A 22,386-nucleotide genomic window follows, 5' to 3' on the forward strand; every position below is an offset into this window, starting at 1 on the left:
AAACCCCACCTGAGTGCAGCTTCATTACATCACAACTCACACCAACCGATTCCAAGTGACAATTCACCAATTCTGTCAAAATCTGTAAATGCTGACAAGGCACTGCTTGTCCCAGTACAGCCGGCTGGTCAGGAATGTGGACTTTTGCCGTCTATGACAATTACCCCATCCCCATGCTACTCGGCGAAGGACTTGGCCAACAATGTGAAGGTGGCAACGGGGTGGAATGGTCACTCCGCAGCCAGGCCAAGCAAGCTTCCACATCCATCTCTGTTCCTGAGCCTCCCCTCCACCAGGGGCCGCTGATCTGTGTTAACCAGAGACCCAGACAGTAGGTGGTGGAACCCAGACTCCTACCAACGAGTGCAACACCCATAAGCTGCATTCCAGTCCAAAACCCGGAACTGAAAAGGCAACCAGCCACCAGAAACCCGTGCCAGGACTGACGCCAGCGCTTGCAAACCTACTACAACTCCAACGCTCAGAAGGCACCGCAGGCCTGCTGACAGAACAGCAGACAACCATCCCAAGAGCTCAGCAGACCTGAAATCCTCGCATATGCACCAAACGGATAAGTGGTTTCACAATCAACGAAAACAACCCCATCACCTCTACATCGCTCTCCAGAGGACCAGCCCCAACCTCCATAGTCTAAAGGAGGAACTGGTGTCTCCAGCCTCAAGGGAACAGTTCCAGGCGGAGCAGCAGGAAGCAGATGACAGCCCATTCAGAGCTTGGGGCAGCAGCAACGGAGCACCCCACTTGCCTCTCAGCTCTTTAACTGATGCCCGGCGGTTGTGTAGACATAGGATCCTTATATACAACGCGCCAGACTCTTTCTCGCTGGACACCAGGTAATGTACTGCCGCATCCTCAACAAGACAGTTGGTGTAGTCTCGCAACTAAGTTACCGGATAAAGCTCTCGAGCTTATTCCCATGATTGCATCCCAGTGGGCATTCTGAGGTTGAATAGAACCAAAGGGACCAGGCCGGAAGTCTCTCACTGGAGGGAATGGGCTAAGGACCCGTTACTAATTATGCCGGTTTTGGAGGTCTGAACGATGGGGAAAAGGCCCCCAAGACCAGGTCTATAGCCTCTCTCTCCAGCCTCCTCCCCATACTGAGCGCGCTCCCATTTCAGCAGAGTAGCGCTGGATATTCTGGGTCCTTCCCAAAAAGGACCCCCGGAGGGAAAAGCTAGTACGTACTGACTCTCATGGACTTTTGCTACCTGGAGGGCCGAAGCAGTCAGCTCTAAGCAACCCAGGGCTCCCAAAACGGTGTGCCAGGCCTTAGCCAGACATCTTTCGCCAGTGTGTAGGTTGGCCCTCCGACACACCTTACAGATTCGAGACCACTAATTTTTTCTGCAGTGACCATTAAAATATCTGTGGGAAGCTCATGGGGTGATATACTTGGTTGCCACCCGTTACCACCCATCAAATCCAATGGCTGGTGGAAAAGGATTTAATGACTTTGGGGGCTCCTATGATCCGTAAATCGTAAATGAACACTCCAATGATGGGGACCTAGTGTTCTGCAGCGAGTTGCTTTTTGCTACAGGGCTTGTACCACATCCAGGTTTGGTTTCTCCCATCCGACTTGTTACGGCTCCACGAGGTTTAAGGGGGCCGTTACAGTTGGTTGTGCCGAATGGGAGGTTTACGCCTTCCCTCAGAACTAAACATTCTGAGACTTTAGTATAGCAACCTACAAAAACACCTCCGACATCTTTAGCCCTTGCCTAAAGAACACCTAAAGGATGCTTCAGGGAGAGCAAAAGGCCTGTATCCGCGATAGACATACTATTGAGAGCGTCCTTTCAATAGTAGCGGACCAGGTTATGGTCTTCGAAGGCGCAACAGGGCCATAAGTGGAAAGCATTGGGAAGGGCCATTCACGGTCTCCAAGAGGGGCCTAGAGCTGTTTAACTAGTCTCACTAGGCAATTCCTCCCACCTCAACCCTAAAGCCTAAAGCATGACCATGTTAATTCTCTAGAAACGCCTTTTATTCCAGAGAAGTAAAAGGTTTGTCAGTTTACAGCTTCATGGGAGACCCGATGACGCTTTGAGATGGCCTGAGTTGGTCTACCAATGAAGGAAAACAGTGATGGTTGGCATGGACCGAGGTGAACCTCTCCACAACCCTGGACTTCTTGCGAGCGGGCAACTCTGATCAAGGAGCTGTGCACTAGCTTTCGCCCCAGCCTTCTCAGCCAACCCCAGGACAGAATATGGAATCGGGGGCATACCACTCTATTGACACAGGTAATGCTCACCCAATTAGAACCTTCACATCCTACCGGGGTGTCTCCTTCCAATGCCCAAGTGGCCTACTAGAACCGCCGCGCGATCCAGAAGAGTGCTACAGATGGGTATATCCGCCCCCCTTCTAACAGTGCATGGGCATCTCCAGTGGTTCTGGGGTACCCAAACCAGATGGGAAATACACTTCTCTCGCCATAACTACTGTAGCTATAATGCTGACTCCCGTCCAACAACCATCAATGCCACGCCCAATTGAGCTACTGCGAGAAATTGGACGTGCCCAGTTCATCTCTCAATAGACCTTAACAACGGTACTGACACCTAGTACCGCCCTACATGACCACCCGCCAAACAAAGGTCCAGGCCTCTCATCACCATCAGGGTGTATGTAATTTAATATGCTTCCTTTTGAGGCTGCAAAAGCACCCACCACCCTCTTCCAAAGGACTTGTGGATCGGTCTCCTAGCAGGATTGGAAGAAATTATGTCAGTTCGCCTACCTCAATGTGTGGCATTTTTTCTGATTCATGGGCCGAACACCTAGAACACCCTGGACAAAGTCTTTGAGAGATCCAGCAGGCAGGGACTTAACTGTTAAGGCTAGAAATAAGTGTCAAATTAAGCCAAAACAGCCAGTGTGACTTACCTGGGACATCCAGGTAGGTCAAGGAACCTAATCGCGCTACAGGCCAGGTGGCTGCTATCCAAAAGTGCGCCTTCCAAGGTCAAAGGCGGAACAGGGTTCCAATCCTTCTTAGCGCTTGGCAGGTATTAAGGGAGATTTGCTACACACTCACAGTCAAAACCGCTGCCCCATAACAGACCTGACCAAAAAATCCCAGCCGAATGCAGTTAGTGGACTGTCTGCGCTGTCAGAGCCTTTACCCAGCTTAATGGCCGGACACTCATGGTCTGACCGCTGTGCTAAGGACTCCCCCAACTTTGACAAACCTTCTAGTTAACCCCACAGATGCATCTGAGATGGTGTGGCGAGCAGTTTCTATGCAGGAAGGACCAGATCTAAGATTTCTCATCCTGTCGTGTCCCTTTTCTCATTCCCAAGTAAACTGGCCCTGAGAGGGAATAACACTGGTCAATCAGTGAAAAAGAATTGCTACGCCATTTGTGCTACACCTGGAAAAGCTACACCCATATGTTCGGGGTAACGGCATTTCCCAGTTACCGACCGACCATGCTGCGCTAAGTGCTCTCATACGAGCCAAGAAACAATACAACACCTGCTTCGATGGAGTTTAGTCTCTCCAAGATTTTGATTTGGAATCACATTTCAGGAGCTTCTAACAAAGTTAGCTGATGACTTCCTCCTTGGAAAGCCTCTCCAGAACAACTGGTTAAAATTGTCCTTTTGAAAATGTTGAAAATTAAATCTTGTAATTTACATATCACTATAATTATGTAAATGCGTGGCATGTGGTTTTATTAATCTGTTTATTCAAAATTCTAGGAAGAAATCACTGCCATCTGTGGTTCACTGTCTGAGATTTGCGGGGGCCGTCATAAACAGATAATTAAGATCTAGTCTCTCTTTAACCCAATATAAAGGGTTAAGAAGCCAGTAACCGGCTGACACCCTCGACCAGAGGCCAGGTGGGACAAGATACTTTCAAATCCTCCGGTGGAGGGATAGTCTTTGTTTGTTGCTTTTTCCTGTCCGGTGGTGTTGTTTCTGGCTCTCGGGACTGAGAGGGACCGGGACACTCATACCAGGCTCTCCCATTATCTTTTTGTAACTCAGTCTCTCATGTTTCCAAACTTGTAAGTAATTAAGCCAGGCCAAGGGGCGTGTTTAGTTCTCCCCTATGTTGTATTTTTAACTTGTAAATGTTTCCTTTTGCCTGGAGGATTTTTATGTCTGTTTGACTGTTTAACTTGAAACTACCCGTGCTCGGGGGCGGTTGTTCCGACTTGATTTCCCTGTAACGCATTTTCCGTCCTGATTTTACAGAGTGATTTATCTTTCTTTCTTTTAATTAAAAGCTTTCTTTTTTAAGAACTGATGATTTTCTCTTCCCTGTTTTAAGATTTCCAAAGGGGTCTCTGGGACTCTGTGCTCCACCAGGGAAGTTGCGGGAAGCGTCTCTAGGCAACCAGGGAGTGGACTAAGTTTTGGGGGGACAGAAAGTGTGCCCAGACACTGTAAATTCTGTGGGTGGTGGCAGTGTCTCTCCCGAGCTAAGTCTTAGTTCTAAGCTAGTAATTAAGCTTAGAAGGGTCCATGCACGTCCCCCACATCTGTACTCTAAGGTTCAGAGTGGGGAAAAAACCTTGACACCTGCCCAGGGAGTCCCTGGCCCCCTGTGTGCTCCCCAACCATAGAGACCTGCCCAGGGAGTCCCCGGTCCCCCGTGTGATCCCCGACCATAGAGACCTGCCCAGGGAGTCCCCGGTCCCCCGTGTGCTCCCCGACCATAGAGACCTGCCCAGGGAGTCCCCGGTCCCCCGTGGGCTCCCCGACCATTGAGTCTTTCCTAGAGTGGCTCCCAGTCCCCCCCACTCTAACCACTAGACCCCACTCCCTTCCTAGGGCCAGGAATCCTGGCTCTCAGTCCCCTCTGCTCCGACCCACAATGCCTGTCCACAAGGCCAATCCCATCCCAGCCCTACCAGGCTGCTGTGGGGCAGTGCCAGGGGACAGGAGTCTACCTTGAGCGATGCCAGCGGGTGGTCTGGCCCCAGCAGGCTCCAGTGGAAAGCAGCCAGGTCCTCGTCCGGGAGGATGTGATTACCTGGGGGAGGCAGGAATAACGCGGTTCCTGGTTACTGTGCCCCAAAGGCATTCGGTGCCCCTACCCCACCCTCAAAGAGGAAAGAGGGGGGCGGTCACAGAGTCTTCTGATTGGAAGAGGAATCAGGCCAGATAGCAGGAACTTTTATGCAAATGAGGCAGCCCTGATTTGAATATTTGATTACTAGGCACTGTCATTTGCATAAATGCACCCCCTCTTTCTCTCAGGATCCCATTTGCATCATCCCCTTTCTTCATGCAAATCCAGCCCCCCACACAGTCCATTCCCTGATCACAGAGACCCTCAGCTCATGTCCTCCCTGACCATAGAGACGCTTCCTAGAGTGGTCCTCAGCCCCTCACGTCCTCCCTGACCATAGAGACCGTGCCTAGAGTGACCCCCAGCCCCTCACCTCCTCCCTGACCATAGAGACCCTGCCTAGAGTGACCCCCAGCCTGTCACCTCCTCCCTGACCATAGAGACCCTGCCTAGAGTGACCCCCAGCCCCTCACGTCCACCCTGACCATAGAGACCCTGCCTAGAGTGATCCCCAGCCCCTCATGTCCTCCCTGACCATAGAGACCCTGCCTAGAGTGATCCCCAGCCCCTCATGTCCTCCCTGACCATAGAGACCCTGCCTAGAGTGGTCCCTAGCCCCTCTCGTCCTCCCTGACCACAGAGACCCGAGTAACTATAGGCCTGTTAGTTTGACATCTGCAGTATGTGAGGTCTTGGAAAATAATTTGAAGGAGAAAGTAGTAAAGGACATTGAGGTCAATGGTAATTGGGACAAATTACAACATGGTTTTACTAGAGGTAGATCGTGCCAAACCAACCTGATCTCCTTCTTCGAGAAGGTGACAGATTATTTTTTAGACAAAAGGACATGGCAGTGGATTCTAATTTACCTCAAATTTCAGTAAGGCATTTTGATACGGTTCCCAGGCATGGGGAATATTAGTTACATTGGAGAAAGATGGGGGATCAAATATGAAAACTGAAAAGGTGGATAAGGAACTGGTTAAAGGGGAGACTACAAACGGGTCCCGTACTGAAAAGGTGAACTGTCCAGGCTGGAAGGAGGTTACTAGTGGAGTTCCTGCAGGGATCGGTTTTGGGACCAATCTATTTAAATCTTTTTTATTACTGACCTTGGCACAAAAAGTGGGAATGGTGCTAATAAAGTTTTTGCGGATGAACACGAAGCTGGGGGTATTGCTAACACAGAGAAGGACCGGGATATCCATACAGGAAGATCTGGATGACCTTGTAAACTGGAGTAATAGTAAAAAAGGATGAAATTTAATAGTGAAAAGTGCAAGGTCATGAATTTAGGGATTAATAACAAGAATTTTAGTTTATAAATTGGGACACATCAGTTGAAGTAACAGAGGAGGAGAAGGACCTTGGAGTATTGGTTGATCACAGATGACTATGAGCCGCCAATGTGATATGGCCGTTAAAAAAAAGCTAATGCGGTTTTAGGATGCATCAGGCGAGGTATTTTCCAGCAAAGATAAGGAGGTGTTAGTACCGTTATATAAGGCACTGGTGAGACCTCATCTGGAATATACTGTGTGCAGTTCTGGTCTCCCATGTTTAAGAAGGATGAATTCAAACTGGAACAGGTACAGAGAAGGGCTACTAGGATGATCGAGGAATGGAAAACCTGTCTTATGAAAGGAGACTCAAAGAGCTTGGCTTGTTTAGCCTAACCAAAAGAAGGTTGAGGGGGGATATGATTGCTCTTTATAAATATATCAGAGGGATTAATATTAGGGAGGGAGAGGAATTATTTAAGCTTAGTACCAATGTGGACACAAGAACAAATGGTATAAACTGGACACTAGGAAGTTTAGACTTGAAATTAGACGAAGGTTTCTAACCATTAGAGGAGTGAAGTTCTGGAACAGCCTTCCAAGGGGAGTAGTGGGGGCAAAGAGACATATCTGGCTTAAGACTAAGCTTGATAAGTTTATGGAAGGGATGGTATGATGGGATAGCCTAATTTTGATTTTGACAACTGATCTTTGATTATCAGCAGGTAAGTATGCCCAGTGGTCTGTGATGGGATGTTAGATGGGGTGGGATCTGAGTTACTGCAGAGAATTCTTTCCTGAGTGCTGGCTGGTGAGTCTTGCCCACATACTCAGGGTTTAGCTGATCGCCATATTTGGGGTTGGGAAGGAATTTTCCTCTGGGGCAGATTGGCAGAGGCCCTGGAGGTTTTTCGCCTTCCTCTGCAGCGTGGGGCATGGGTCACTTTCTTGTGGATTCTCTGCAGCTTGAGGTCTTCAAACCACAATTTGAAGACTTCCATAACTCAGACATAGGTTAGGGGTTTGTTATAGAAGTGGATGGGTAGGGCTCTGTGGCCTGCTTTGTGCAGGAGGTCAGACTAGATGATCATATTGGTCCCTTCTGACCTTAAAGTCTATGAGTCTATGAGACCCTGCCTAGAGTGGTCTTTAGCTCATGTCCTCCCTGACCATAGAGACCCTGCCTAGAGTGATCCTTAGCCCATGTCCTCCCTGACCATACAGATGCTTCCTAGAGTGGTCCTCAGCCTCTCATGTCCTCCCTGACCATAGAGATCCTGCCTAGAGTGATTCCCAGTCCTTCATGTCCACCCTGACCATAGAGATCCTGCCTAGAGTGATCCTTAGTCCATGTCCTCTCTGACCATAGAGACACTTCCTAGAGTGGTCCTCAGCCTCTTATGTCCTCCCTGACCATAGAGACCCTGCCTAGAGTGGTCCCCAGCACCTCTTGTCCTCCCCGATCAGAGAGACCCCACCTAGAGTGATCCTGAGCCCCTCATGTCCTCCCTGACCATGGGGACCCTGACCAGAGACTAGCCCCTCCTCCCCAATGTGTTTCAGCCATAGAATTCCTGGCTAGACTGGTCAGCAAAGGCCCTGCCTAGAAAAGTAGTTCCCAACTCCCCTCATGTGCTCCCTGACCATAGAGCGCTTGCCTAGAGGGTGGTCTCCAGTCCCCTGTACAGGCTTCCTGACAATAGAGTCCCTCCCTAGAGCGACCCCCAACATTCCTCCATGTGGTACTTCACTATAGAGATGCTGCCTAGAGAGTCCCCAAACCCCCACCCCACCAGATGTCCACCAAAGAGCACAGAGACCCTGCCCAGAGCTGTCCCCCAGCCCCTTGTGTGCTCCCCAACCCCAGAGCACCTCCCCCACAGCCACAGAGACCCAGCTAGAGCAACCACCGCCGCGGCTGCCTGTCTGTCACGCCACCAGTCGCTCGAGCCATCTCTCCACGGCAGTGGGGTGGTGGGTGGCTCCCCGAGTTGGGAGGAACAGGGCTTCTTCCCAGACTCCCCAGAGCGCAGCTTAGCCAGTGCCACAGACTCCCCCTCCCAGAGGGACCTGCAAGTCCGTCCCCCCAGCTAGAGGGGCTGAGCCCAGGGGGTGTCCCTGCTGCCCCCCCCCGCGCTCTGTGTGCCAGCTGTTTGCCCTGACTGTTCCTACCCAGCAGGGCGGCGAAGATGGGGAAGCTGGAGACCTTCAGTCCCAGCTGCTTGGCCACCTGGTGCATGAGGAACTGATTGGTTGTGAGGCTCTTGCCGTTCCAGCTCAGCTTCAGGGCATGGGCGCTGAAGTAGCAGGGCAGGCTGGCCAGGGCGAACTCTGAGTCATGGGCCAGCAGCCCATGGAAGCCACGCTCCCGGAAGAAGGACACCACCTCCAGGTGATGGTCCTCCAGGCTCTGGAAGACCTGCGGGTGGGAGAAGACGGTCACACTCGACAGTAGTGAGACAAGGGAAGGAATCGGCCCCACACAAAGCCCCCTACCAGAGTGGGTATAGGGGGTCCAGGTATAGGGAAGGGAGAAATGGAGGGCCCTGGTATAGAGGGAGGAGGGAATGAGGCACACACAAGGCCCCCCGCTGTAGAGAGGGAACGGAGGGCCCTGTATAGTGGGGAAGAGTGGGGGACAGCCCCCCACAGAGGAAGGAAGGAGAGAACACCACAGCGCACTGTGGGGTGCAATTGGCAGCCGCCATCTCTGGGCTTGGAGAAACAAGTGGAGGAAGCCGGCAGCTCTTTGCTGGGTTTCTGTCTCCCCCCCGTCAGCGCAACCCGTGGTTCTGGCTGAGGGCCCGGGGACTCAGTACCAGCCATCATAAAGGGCAGAGGCAGAGTTAATCAGGCCAACCCCACATTGGGCGACCAGGGGGCTAGACGGAGGCTCTAGCTTGCTAGCCCACAATGCCTCTAGCTGCAGCTGGTCCCTGATGCTGCCGAGGAGGGCAGAGAAACAACAATTCTGCACTGGAGAGAGATGGAACCTTCCTTCCTGACCTCAGCTGGCAAAGCCCTGAAGCATGGGAGTGGATCACGGCCCTTATCTGGAGGCAGAGCTATACTCGGGCATGGGACAAGTCGCTCCACCCAGAACTGCTCCGGCTGCCTGTCCTCGAAGTGTCACCATCACTTGATTGTCCCCGCCAACCCCACCTCCCTTTCATTGCGACCCTGGCACAATTCCACAACCCTCCTGCTGGCTGCTCCTTCCCTCCCTTTCATTAAAGGTAATAATTAGAGATATACCAATCTCCTAGAACTGGAAGGGATCTTGAAAGGTCATTGAGTCCAGCCCCCTGGCTTCACTAGCAGGACCAATTTTTGCCCCAGATCCCTAAGTGGCCCCCTCAAGGATTGAACTCACAACCCTGGGTTTAGCAGGCCAATGCTCAAACCACTGACCTATCCCTCCCCCCAGCCCCACGCTGCCAACATGCAGGCACTGCTCCTGGGCGCTAGCCATCTCACATCTCTCAGAGACACTCTCCAACCTACACACATTTAAACACAGTTCATGGGACATCCTTGAGTTCAATGGAGAATCCACACGTCCCTCAGGAAATGTTCAAAACAGCTCCCCGTTCAAAATCGACACCTGATTTCCACGCTGGATTTGTTTAGCTTCAATTTCCAGCCACTAGCTTGTGTTCAAGCTTCCACTGCGAGACTGGCGAGCCCGTTAGTAAACGTTTGGTCCCTCTGGAGCCACTTAGAGGCTGAGATCACATCACCCCTTCACCTTCCCTTTGTGGAGCTCAATAGATCATGCTCCTGGCGTCTCTCGCGGGCCAGTTTTCTAACTCTTTAAATTGTTCTCCTGGCTCTTCTCCGGCCCTTCTTCAACTGATCAACAGCCTCCTGCAATTCCAGACACCAGAACTGGATGTGGGATCCCGCACCAGGGCCGAATCCAGGATGAAATCACCTCTCTGCTCCCACTCGAGAGTCCCCGGTTTATACACCCCAGGATGGCCTTAGCCCTTTCGGCCATGGCGTCGCACTGGGAACTCCCGTTCAGCTGCTTCTCCCCCATGACCCCCCGTCCTATTTCTCCACTTTGTCTGACACAGAGCGTTCCCCTAACACCTACAGTTCAAGGGCAGACGATGGAGCTAGCTCCATAAGTACCCTTCCTATCCAGCACTCGGGTACCAGGAGCCCACATTAAAGGGCAAAAGAGAACCACTGTTGATGACGGAGAGAGAAATCCAACAGACACAATGAATATGAGTCTCCCAGCACTGAGATGCAGCCACCTCTGGGGCGGGGCAGCTGGGGAACAGCCGCACACAACGCCACATAGGGAGGGCTCGCCTGGTGCTGGGATGCAGCCACCTCTGGGGAACAATCACAGAGCCAGGCAGCCCAGCCGGTTGGGAGAGGAGACGAAAGAGAACGATGAAGTGCAGCAGAAGGAGACAGAAGGAGTTAGGGTCACAGCTCAGACCGCAAGAAGTGGGGCTCATGTAGGGGGAAGGAGCCATAGGTGGAAGGGAAGGGGGCAGACTCAGGTAGGCACAGTCATAGGGCGCCAGGTGGCGGCGTGGGGTGAACAGCCATGGAGGGCAGGCTCACAGCCGCCCTCTCCTACCTTGACCCGGAAGCGGATCATGGCCAGGCGGACGCAGTGCTCCAAGCAGGCAGGGGGCAGGAACCAGGCGCGGGGGGGCGGGGTGCCCTTGTTGCCCACGTGGCCGGCGATGAGCTGGGCCGTCTGCCGCTCGGCCTGGGCCTTGCGGCCCCACTCGGGCAGCCGCTCCTTGCCCAGCCCGCCGTTGAAGATGATCACGAGCTCCAGCCCGCCCTGGTAGAGGCAGGCCTGGGACAGGGCCGCCAGGTAGCCCACCATGGCATTCCACTGGCCACCACACACCCAGTCCGTCTGGTAGCCGCCATATAGCCGCTGCAGGGCCGAGTCTGCGTCCACCAGCAGCCGGGCCGGGCAGGCCGTTGCCAGCCCCGGAGCATGCTGGGAGTGAGCCGCCACCGTCGCCAGCCCCGGAGCATGCTGGGAGTGAGTTACTGACGCCAGCCCCGGAGCATGCTGGGAGTGAGCCACCACCGTCGCCAGCCCCGGAGCATGCTGGGAGTGAGCTACCGACGCCAGCCCCGGAGCATGCTGGGAGTGGGCCGCCAGCCCCGGAGCATGCTGGGAGTGAGCTACCGACGCCAGCCCCGGAGCATGCTGGGAGTGGGCCGCCAGCCCCGGAGCATGCTGGGAGTGAGCTACCGACGCCAGCCCCGGAGCATGCTGGGAGTGGGCCGCCAGCCCCGGAGCATGCTGGGAGTGAGCTACCGACGCCAGCCCCGGAGCATGCTGGGAGTGGGCCGCCAGCCCCGGAGCATGCTGGGAGTGAGCTACCGACGCCAGCCCCGGAGCATGCTGGGAGTGGGCCGCCAGCCCCGGAGCATGCTGGGAGTGAGCTACCGACGCCAGCCCCGGAGCATGCTGGGAGTGGGCCGCCAGCCCCGGAGCATGCTGGGAGTGAGCTACCGATGCCAGCCCCGGAGCATGCTGGGAGTGGGCCACGAGAGGCGGGGGGTAGGGCCCAGGCAGTGGCTGGAGGTAGCCAGCCAGGCCACAGTAGGGGGGCCCCCCGCGCACCCCCGCCGCCCGGGCCAGCTTGAGCAGGTCGACGGGCACCACGGCGCCCGGGCAGCGCTTCTCCACGAACTCCTGGAAGCCCTGGACCCCCATCACGGTGGGCCCCACTTCGGGGTCAGGGCGAGGAGGGGCGAGACACCCCCACTCCCCTAGCCGGGGGTTGGCTCCTGGGCTCCTCCCCGCCCCCCCTCACAGCGCCCAGCGCTTTGGGGCGGCCGTGGCCGCCATGTTGTAGCTTTCTTCTCCTTCTCCGCCTCCCTGGCAGCCCCTCCCCCCGCCGGGCCGCGGGGCACGTCGGGAGTTGTAGTTTGCTCCCTCGGGGTGCGCCCGTTAGAACCCATCGACGGGCCGGAGGGGTCGGGACTAAAAGTCCCGACAGGCCCTGCGGGAAGAGCGGCGCCCTCCGGCCATGTTGTCCGGGTCGCCTTCGAGCGGGCTCATGGGAGTTGTAGTCCTTTCCTTACGGGAGCCCCGTTAGCACTGAGGGCGCGGAAGGGCTCGGACTACGATTCCCGGCAGCCCGAGCGAGGCCCCCTTCCACCCTTTCTCCGCCATGGTGTCCGGTGCATCGAGCAAGGCAGCGTATGGCCTCATGGGAGTTGTAGTGCCCGGCTTCCAGGCTACCGTGAGCCCAACGGCGCCATCTTGCCGGATGCCGCGTCTCTCCCAAGCGATCATGGGAGTTGTAGTGCGACTCTCAGAACGCCATCTTGTCCATTGCAAAGCCTCATAGGAGGTGTAGTCCGAACGGCCGTTGCTGGCCTCAGTGACCTTTGCCCACCTGCTTTCTAGCCATTGGGAATGCTGGGAGTTGTAGTCCACTAGCATCCCCACCCAAGTCGCCTACAGTTCACAGTAACCTCTTTACCCACAGTGCTGCGGGAAAGGGATATTACCCAGAATCTTCTCTGGGAACAGCGGGAGGGGCCTCGTTAATGTTACCCAGAATCCTCTCTGGGGACAGGGCAAGGGGTTCATTGATGTTACCCAGAATCCTCTCTGGGAACAGGGGGAGGGGCTTCATTGACATTACCCAGAATCCTCTCTGGGACAGGGCAAGGGGGCTCATTGACGTTACCCAGAATCCTCTCTGGGAACAGGGCAAGGGGGCTCATTGATGTTACCCGGAATCCTCTCTCAGGACAGTGCAAGGGGGGGGTCACTGGCATTACCCAGAATCTTCTCTGGGAACAGGGCGAGGGGCTTCATTGACGTTACCCAGAATCCTCTCTGGGAACAGGGGGAGGAGGCTCACTGACGTTACCCAGAATCCTCTCTCGGGACAGGGCGAGGGGCCTTATTGATGTTACCCAGAATCCTCTCTGGGAAAGCATGAGTCTCGATTTGGGCGCCTCAGGCTGGCCTCACAAGGCCGCTCTGCACCAGCTCAACGCTTGGCCCCGTAGCGAAGCTGGAGGGATGGGGCTTCCCCCGTGCTTCACAATGAGCTGCATCCACGTTACAAATGAGTCCTGCCCGGCTCAGCTCAAGTCCGTGAGCTTGGCGGATTATTTTCCCATGTGCTGAAGCTCACACTACAGCCCTCAGGTCTGTTCACCTTGGTCAGGAGAGAGGGTGTGCGCAGGAAGTGGAGAATGTTTTCCCTGTATCCCCTCCCTCCCGCTCCACCAACCCACACACTCCCGCCTGCTGCTGGGATGAATTGGAGATTTATAAACACCAAAAAGAAACAAAATATTAAAAAACAAAAATCCAAATGTATTTCAGATTAACAGTTTTCACCAAACATTTCACCTTTACAGAGTAAGAACGTGTAAAATGAAGGACAGACAGACTGCTGGGTTTCAGAAACGAAACAGCCCAGAATGCATCATTTTAACGACTTTTAAATATAACACCTTAAAGGGACGTTAAGAATCACGCCCCACAGAACAATGCCAGCGGCTTGGCTTATTGTGATGGCTTAATTGGGGGGACAAATAATTCATGAGGGATGCTTCTGTCGACAAAACAAGCTTTCAAAATTGTTGCTACTGAAAGGCAGATCGGCGCTCCAGCTTTCACATGCTTCACCAAAGATCCCAGGTCAACTGTGCACTGTCTAAAGCAGGGGTCCCCAACGCGGTGCCCGCGGGCACGCATCTAAATGCGCCCACGTCCTGGCCGATGGTCAAGCATCCACCAAAATGCCGCAGAAACGCCGCAGAACTTCGGCAGCATTTCAGCGGGTGCTCCACCACCACCACGGTCCTTCGTCTGGCACCCGCTGGACGAAAAGGTTGGAGACCACCGGTCTAAACCATAGTTTCGTTCATCCAGCTGAATTCAAGGGGGGGGGAGATTAGCCACTCAAGAGAGCGAATACACAAATAATTAACTTAGAAAACGGAAGATCAACTGTCACTTTGAATCCATAACACAAAGGGTGGAAATAAAGCAACAGCAGGAAATTGGAGGCTGGATTCAAACGGCACTAAAAAAAATAATGAGGTAGATAAAGCCAAGAGCAAACGTAAAAAGCGCCAGGTTCAGCAGACAGTCTCCCAAACCAGCCTGTATTAAAATGATACATTCGTTACAGTGGAGGACGACCCCGGTGGACTTCCACCTGAAAGAGTCACAGCAGGAAAATAAAAAAAGTCTCTCTCTAAAAAAAAATTCACATTTGTTTATCACCTTCAAATCCTTCATGCTGGACAGAAACTAAAAATGCTCCGTGAGACCCGGCGAGCTCCTCGTTACGTTACAGCAAACAAAGACAGGAACCGTTAAATACAGACCGAGCGCTGCCACTGACTCTTTTGGGGGGTGGGGGCGTGGTTTGGTTTGTTATCAGAGTCACAGCGTCTACGCCTAGTGTGCTGCTCAGACACTTTGTGACAGGGAGGATACGTCTGGCGGGACTGCAGCCTTTCAAGGACTGTCGTTTGCCCTAGGAAACAGACACAAGGGACTGGGCCATACAGGCACAGGTGTTTCCCGCTCTAACTGCAGTCATTTCTGCTGTTGGGCCTGATCTGGGACACCCTCGCCTGCTGCTGTTTAAAACCTTCCTGAGTCAAAGCTAGATTCCCAGTGTCACTAAGGGTTTGTCTTCCCAATTAATTGTCCCTGTCCCTGATTACTCACACACTTCAACCTGTGCTTTGCTGGATCAGGGCCAGAGCACTCAGAAATTAGCAGGGTCAAAGCCAAAAGCATCCTCCACACGTGATGTTCTAACACTCTAGCTGTGTCAGTTACAGATAGAAGCCCAGTCCCACCCCTCCTCTTCCTACCAGGGAACAGGCGCAAGTACCAACAGGCGCACGCTAAGCTGTGCTTTCACTCGACCTGCACAGCGCTCGCATTTCTGTCCAGTTTTGGTAGCAATTCCAATCAGGTCCCAGAGCTAATTCAGTCTTAGGCCTGGGTCAAGGGAAAATCCCTCCTGCTGCAGCCTTAAAGAGCAGACAAGCCCTTGATTTCCCCTCCCAACGGAAAACCAACAGCTGTTTCACAGATCTGTGCTTTGGGGAAAGGAGAAAGCTAAGGCCAAGCGCCTCTCATTCTCCTCCAAGGGGAAAACGAAACCTGATTTCACAGTCCAAGTGCCTGCGCCATTTGAGCCTGGTTTTTAACGGAGTGAACACAACCAGCCTAGAAACAACTGAAACGTCTTAAACCCAGTGAGATGAGAAACTCTGTTCTCAGGTCTTCACAAACTCCACTCGCTTTTTGCATGTGGGTGTGTTTTCTGCACGTGTTCACAATAAAAAACTGGTGTCAAGTCACCCTCGGATGCGTGGCCCCTCCCAGGAAAACTGTGACCCAAATCCTAGGAGACAGCAGAGCTCAGGCAATGCAAGTGGCTGCAGGCAGACGGGGTGGGGGGCAGCATCGAATGGGGCTGCATTTGCACTGCTTCTAATCCTGCTCTAAGCAGGGCTTCAGGGTGGAGCAGAAGCATTTGGCACACCTGGGAAGTTCCTATCTGACAAAGGGCCCAGCCTTGGAAGATCCAAGGGACTCGAAAGCCAGCTGGCAAAGAAATGTCTGTTTGAAACTCAGGACGCAGAAAGGCCACGAGACAGCAACGCCGAGGGACGTCGGGATGCATTTTGGCAAGTCCCTGTTCCTACCACAAACCTCACCCAACCCCACGTGCTAAAATCCTCGCAAAGACGACAAGGAATTGAAGCCAAGCTGGGCGCCGGTGAGAGGGAGAAACAGGATGTGCTGCACTTCACATGAGCCTCAACTAGTCTCTTACTGTGAAACCTCCCTCCTAGCATAGCCACGGCAGGGCTGCAGTCGGGACATGCAGGGCTACAACCCCAGGCCTCGGAGGCAGGGTGCAAAGGGTAAGAACAGTAAAAAGAAACAGACCCACTGAAGGTGAGCGGTTTTGAACGTTCTCCAAATCATGAAGTGAAGTCGAGTGTGTGCGGGACCCCAATTTTGTTCAGGTTGCTGGGTTTAAGGTTTCGGAGCCCAAGAGGGGTCAGATATGAGCTATTAGAGCAAAGCCGGGACGACGTGGGATGAAATTTTCCGAAGTGCCATTTTCAAAAGAGACGTAGGAGCTGATTTTCAAAGGTATTTAGGAGTGTAGAGATGCAAACAGCCAGCTACCGGCACAGTAACAAAGCAAGTTAGGCAGCTAAATTTGACTGAAATCAATGAGTTAAGCCGCTGAACTCTTTCAACCTTTGAAAATCTGGAAAAGTCCCTTTCGAAAATAGGACTTGAGGCAATATTTTCAAATGTGCCTAAGACAGAAAAACATTGGAAGCTGGTGCTTCCGAAAGGCAGGCTTTTCCAAACGAGGGCGGCTGCAAAAGCACAGGGGTTGGGTAGGGCCCAATTCACGGTGTTTGGTCCCAAATTCCCTACAGCACCGAGGTGCGCACCGCCCTGTTGCCGTGTCTAATTTTGCACCCCCAAATGTGTGTCCCACATGGGTGACTGAGATCGGAAGAGATTTAAAATAGCCCCCTCCCAGCAACTCCTCCCACTCTGCAAAAATAACTAAACCAGAACTCGTTTCAACGGGAAACACACAACTCCCCAAGCATCTCTCAGCTGCCCAAATCAGCGTGCGTGTGAGGAACAAGGAAATAGCGGCTGGCTTTGCACAGAGCTGCCCTGAATTCCTGACCCAGCGAGATCTAGGAAACCACTTCTCGGTCCCCAACCCTCCTGGCTCAGGCTCGGAAGGTCTTTAGAACTCGGCAGAAGCGAGCTGCACTGATCAAAACTTCCCGGCCGCGGCTCAAACCGCCGTGGGTTCTAGGAGCACTTTTTCCATCAACTAACTTAAGAACCAGATCAGAAACTCCTCCCCACCATGACGTCTGCCACTGAAAAGATGCAGGCAGCTTCTCCGCCAGAGGGGGGAAATGGAGGTTTCTTTCTGAAACCATCACATCTCGGGGGCATGAGATGCAGGAGCCGAACTCTCCAAAGCTGGTTAAAAAATTCAAATCAAATCAAGTATTCCGGGAGGATAGGAACTGCGCCCGAGCCAAATCGCCTCTGCTGGCAGACTGGGTGTCTCCACATGGTTTGCAGGCCACGACGAGGGAGTTCTGCCTCCAGCTGCCTGCTCAGGCTTCATTTGGGACCAGGCGGGATGGTAGCTGGGTTAGGGACCGGGGAGGCCGAGAATCCCAGCATGCTGCCCCCTGGCTGGAAGGGTCCGACAGGTGGGGAGGGGACAACCACCGACTGCTGAGTCATCCCCGAAACGCCCACCCACTGCATTGGGTAAGCCGCCCCTGCCATGGCATTGTACTGGCAGACGTGGGGCACTCCATAGGGTGGCAGGACGCTGGGGAAAGCCGGGAGGGCCAGTCCGGGGGGCAAGGAGGCCGGCACAGTCCCGCGGATCTGGGAGAGGGAGGAAATCCAGGTGGAGCTGTAGCCCACGGACGCTGACGTGTTCTACGAGGGGGAGGGGGAGAGAGAGCAGTCAGGTGGGTTAGCAAATTCCGCCCCCGCCCCCCTCACAGCGCCAGAGAGGGAACCCAGGAGGCCAGGACCCAGCCGCCCCCCTCTAAGCACTAGGCCTCACTCCCCTCCCTGAACCAGAGACCGAGCTCCAGCCCCCCTGCTCTAACCACGAGCCCTCACTGCCCTCCTAGAGCTGGAGAGAGAAGTCAGGAGTCCTGGCTCCCAGCCCCCCTGCTCTAACCGCCAGCCCCCCTCCCCTCCCTGCGCCGAGGACAGAACCCAGGCATCCTGGCCCCCAGCCCCCCCACCTCACAGGCTCTGCTCCAGCTGTCCCCGTCCAGCCGGTGCTGGCTCTGTTTGAGCTGGTTCAGGCTGGGTTTCAGGAGGGCGTTCCCGACCGCCTCCTTAGTCCAGTCGTCCACCAGCTTGTGCAGGTCGTCGGTGAACATCCCCTTCTTGCTGGCCGGGGACTGCTGGCAGGAGGCAGCATGGCCGCCGCACAGCTGCTCTGTCGGGGAGAGGGGCAGAGAGGGGTTAGGGGGGCAGGGGTGGGGCACACACGGCTCCCCCTGCTGGCCACAGTAGTGACCCCACAGTGCGCCCACGGGCCCCCTTCCCAGGGGGAATTAGCCAAGTACGTGGCCCACACGCTTCCTGGAGACGGGGGCCAGCCCCTGTCCTGCAGGGTGGGAAAGTGAGGCAGGGCAGGGGGGTGAGCTGGTATCCACCCGTCCGTCCGTCCCCGTCGGCACCACTCCGTCCATCTGTCCGTACCCCCACATCGACACAGCTCCGTCCATCCAGATTCCCACCCGCGCCCCTCTGTCTGTCCGCCCTGTCATAAATAGATAGCTAAGGGTTAATGTTTCTTTTACCTGTAAAGGGTTAACCAAGGGAACCAAACACCTGACCAGAGGACCAATCAGGAAACTGGATTTTTCAAAGTCAGGGAGGGAATTTTTGGACTCTGAGTCTTTTGTCTGTCTCTCAGCTATGAGAAGCTTCTTTCTATTTCTAATCTTTCTGTTCTTCCAACGTGTACAGTACAGGTAGAAAAACAAGATAGGCTTTTATGTGGTTGGCTTTGGGTGATTTACCTGTGTGCTAGCTTGCTGGAAACTCCAATTGATACTATTTTTGAATCAGACTGTTTATCATTTTTTTCTTTAAGCAATTGATCCTTGTATTATTGTTCATCTTGATAAGAGAATATTGAATGTCTTTTTCTTTCTTTTTTGTATATAAAGTTTCTTGTTTAAGACTTGTTTTGATTTTTCTACTTCTGGGTAAGGCTACAGAACGAGGGGAAGGGGAATTCTTTTTTGTGTTAGATCTACGGAGGCGTGAAGCTCTGCAGCACCTAGGGAATTGGTGGGGAGGAAAGAGAGAGAATCATTTCGTTCCTTGTATTTGGGGTTTGTCGTTTGTGGAAATAGAGGAAGACATGCTTCTTGTATACTGTGATGTAAAGAGATTGCATCAGTCACCCCAGGTAGCCAGAGAGGAAAGTCTGGGTGGGGAGAGGGAGGGAATGTGGGTTAGATCCCTTTGTGATGTGAGACCAGAGTCCTGAGTCTTGGGTCCCTCCAGGGAAGTTTGGCGGAGACCAGAGGGGGCCAAAACTCTGGAATTTTTGGATGGTGGCAGCGAGATCAAAGCTAAGCTGGTAATTAAGCTTAGAAGGGTTCATGCTAGGCACACAGATTTTTGGACGCTAAGGTCCAGATTTGGGAAAGATGCTTATGATACACCCCCCCACATCAGCACTGCTCCGTCCATCCACATCCCCACCCGCGCCCCTCTGTCCGTCCACCCCCCCACATCGGCACTCCTCCGTCAGTCCACATCCCCACCCACGCCCCTCTGTCCATCCGCCCCCCCACATCGGCACTCCTCCGTCCGTCCACATCCCCACCCGCGCCCCTCTGTCCGTCCGCCCCCCCACATCGGCACTCCTCCGTCCGTCCACATCCCCACCCGTGCCCCTCTGTCTGTCTGCCCCCCCGCCCACATCGGCACTCCTCTGTTCATCCGTCCACATCCAAACTCCTTTGCCTGTCCATTCCCATCGGCACCCCTCTGTCTGTCCTTCCGTTCCTGTACACCACCCTCCCTCTCTCCATCCCCACACACCTCTGTATCCACCCCCCTCCTTCTTCCCCATCCCTCCCTCCACACACACCCTTCCACCGCCCCATCCATCCCACACACCCCTTTCATCCTCCCACACACCCCTTCATCCATCCCCCCCACCCCTTCCATCCTCCCACACACCCCTTCATCCATCCCCCCTACACCCCTTCATCCATCTCTCCATCCAGCCCTCACATTCCCATCCAATAGCAGGTCCCTGAATGATCTGTGGACACCCACAACAGGGCCATGGAGACCCCTCCTTTCCACCCCTTTCATCCTCCCATCATCCATCCCCCCCACCCCACACACCCCTTCCATCCTCCCACACACCCCTACATCCATCCCCCCTACACCCCTTCATCCATCTCTCCATCCAGCCCTCACATTCCCATCCAATAGCAGGTCCCAAGCGCTCAGAGGGAAGCTCTGCACAGCAGGGATTGTCACTCCAGGAGGTACCGTAATACGCCTAATAGACACTGTACAGCGCACGGTGGGGTCCTGGGCCATGGCTGGGGCACCTAGGAGGTACCATAATACACCTAATAGACACTGTACAGCGTCCGGCGTGGTGGGGTCCTGGGCCATGGCTGGGGTGCCTAGGAGGTACCGTATTACACCTAATAGACATTGTACAGCACCCGGCGTGGTGGGGTCCTGGGCCATGACTGGGGCGCCCAGGAGGTACCGTAATACACCTAATAGACACTGTACAGCACCTGGTGTGGTGGAGTCCTGGGCCATGGCTGGGGCGCCTAGGAGGTACCGTAATACACCTAATAGACACTGTACAGCGCCTGGCACGGTGGGGTCCTGGGCCATGGCTGGGGTGCCTAGGAGGTACCGTATTACACCTAATAGACACTGTACAGCGCCCGGCGTGGTGGGGTCCTGGGCCATGGCTGGGGTGCCTAGGAGGTACCGTAATACACCTAATAGACACTGTACAGCACCCGATATGGTGGGGTTATGGTCTGTGGCTGGGGCGCCTAGGAGGTACCGTAATACACCTAATAGACACTGTACAGCGCCCGGCAAGGTGGGGTCCTGGGCCATGGCTGGTGCCCAGGGAGGACCGGGATACACCAAAGACCGACAGCGCACCGGCATGGGGGCTCCTGGGCCATGGGCTGGGGCACCTAGAGGTACCGGTAATACACTCGAATCAGGCACTGGACAGACGGCCTCACGGGTGGGTCCATGGCCATGGCTGGGGCGCCTAGGAGTATCCGTAATACCCTATATAGAGCATCTGTAAACCGCCCGCACTCGGTGGTCTGGCACATGGCTGGGCGCCTGAGGTACCGTAATAACACCTAATAACCTGTACGGGCACCGCACGGTGGGGTTATGTCTGGGCTGGGCGCCTAGAGGCAGACGTACATAACTAAAACTGTACAGCACCGCGGGTGTGGGTCCTGGCATGGCTGGGGCGCGCAGAGGTACCGTGTAATACACCTAATAGAACGTACAGCGCCCGGCACGGGTGGGGTTATGGCTGTGGCTGGGTGCGCCAGGAGTACCGGAATACTCCTATAGACAACTGTAGCAATGCGCCCGCACGGTGGGTGTCTCTGGGCTGTGGCTGGGGCCCAGAGTAGGTACCATGTATAACATCCTAATAGACACGTACAGCACCCAGCGCTAAGGCGATCAAGTTCGCTGCAACCGGCAAGGGTCTGGGAGGCCCATGCTCAACAATTGCGCCAGCCCCACATTAAATGTATGCTCGGGCTCGGCGCTGGTGGATTCCCAGGCCGTGCCGGGCGGCAACCCCCCAGGCTGGCAGGGCCAGACCACATCATGCCATGTGCCCGCCTGGGCTTGCGCCTAGCAGCCTGCAGCGGCCCCCTAAGGCAGGGCAGGCGAGAGGATACAGTACACGGGTGGAGGGGCAGCAGATGCCCCCGAGCCTGACACAATGGTCGCTTGAGAAGTGGTTATAACGAACAAATTGGCCAGGAAGAAGCAGATGAAGACCAAGAGGGGCCTAGAAAAAAAGGATAATCGGACAGACAGCCAACTGGCCCTCCGATCAGGCAAACCCAGAGCACCTAGCGGGTCTCACAGCAAGCGCTTTCCATGTGTATTCTCGACGGTCTTGACAAAGGGGCACACTAGTCTACAACCAAAGGAAACCAAGGCACAGGGTGGGGCGAGACTCTCTAGAGATCTGAGAACAGAAACCAGGCCCCAAATCTAATCTGCGCTTAATCCTTAGCTCCGAGCTGCCTCCCTCCTGGGCTGCCGCATGGGAAGCCGGCTAAGGTGCCTATCTTCCCTGATGCACAGAGATACTGGGCTGGGCTCACCCGGGTGTCAGCTCTGATAGCAGGCAGCGGGCCTGGATCCCTGAAGCAACAGGAGGCGGTGTGGTCGTGCACAGCACTCTGCTGCGTAAGCGA

At 54.6% G+C, this 22,386-nt stretch overlaps 2 protein-coding genes across 2 annotated transcripts in view; both read right to left on the reverse strand.

Moving 5' to 3' along the window:
* Nucleotides 1–12,209, reverse strand: part of FAM120C (family with sequence similarity 120 member C) — a 21,500-nt gene extending 9,291 nt beyond the window's left edge. Inside the window, exons 1-3 of the mRNA XM_075071295.1 lie at nt 10,937–12,209; nt 8,509–8,755; nt 4,935–5,017 (exon numbers count right to left, since the gene is read on the reverse strand). Coding sequence (XP_074927396.1) covers nt 4,935–5,017; nt 8,509–8,755; nt 10,937–12,043 — 1,437 coding nt within the window. The 5' untranslated portion in view covers nt 12,044–12,209. The remainder of the gene's footprint in view (nt 1–4,934; nt 5,018–8,508; nt 8,756–10,936) is intronic.
* A 1,439-nt stretch (nt 12,210–13,648) lies between these two features.
* The window catches only part of WNK3 (WNK lysine deficient protein kinase 3), a 51,092-nt gene continuing 42,354 nt past the window's right edge, over nt 13,649–22,386 (reverse strand). Inside the window, exons 23-24 of the mRNA XM_032778888.2 lie at nt 18,154–18,353; nt 13,649–17,836 (exon numbers count right to left, since the gene is read on the reverse strand). Coding sequence (XP_032634779.1) covers nt 17,507–17,836; nt 18,154–18,353 — 530 coding nt within the window. The 3' untranslated portion in view covers nt 13,649–17,506. The remainder of the gene's footprint in view (nt 17,837–18,153; nt 18,354–22,386) is intronic.

Source organism: Chelonoidis abingdonii, chromosome 11 (assembly GCF_003597395.2).
Source record: "Chelonoidis abingdonii isolate Lonesome George chromosome 11, CheloAbing_2.0, whole genome shotgun sequence".
Lineage (NCBI taxonomy): Eukaryota > Metazoa > Chordata > Testudines > Testudinidae > Chelonoidis > Chelonoidis abingdonii.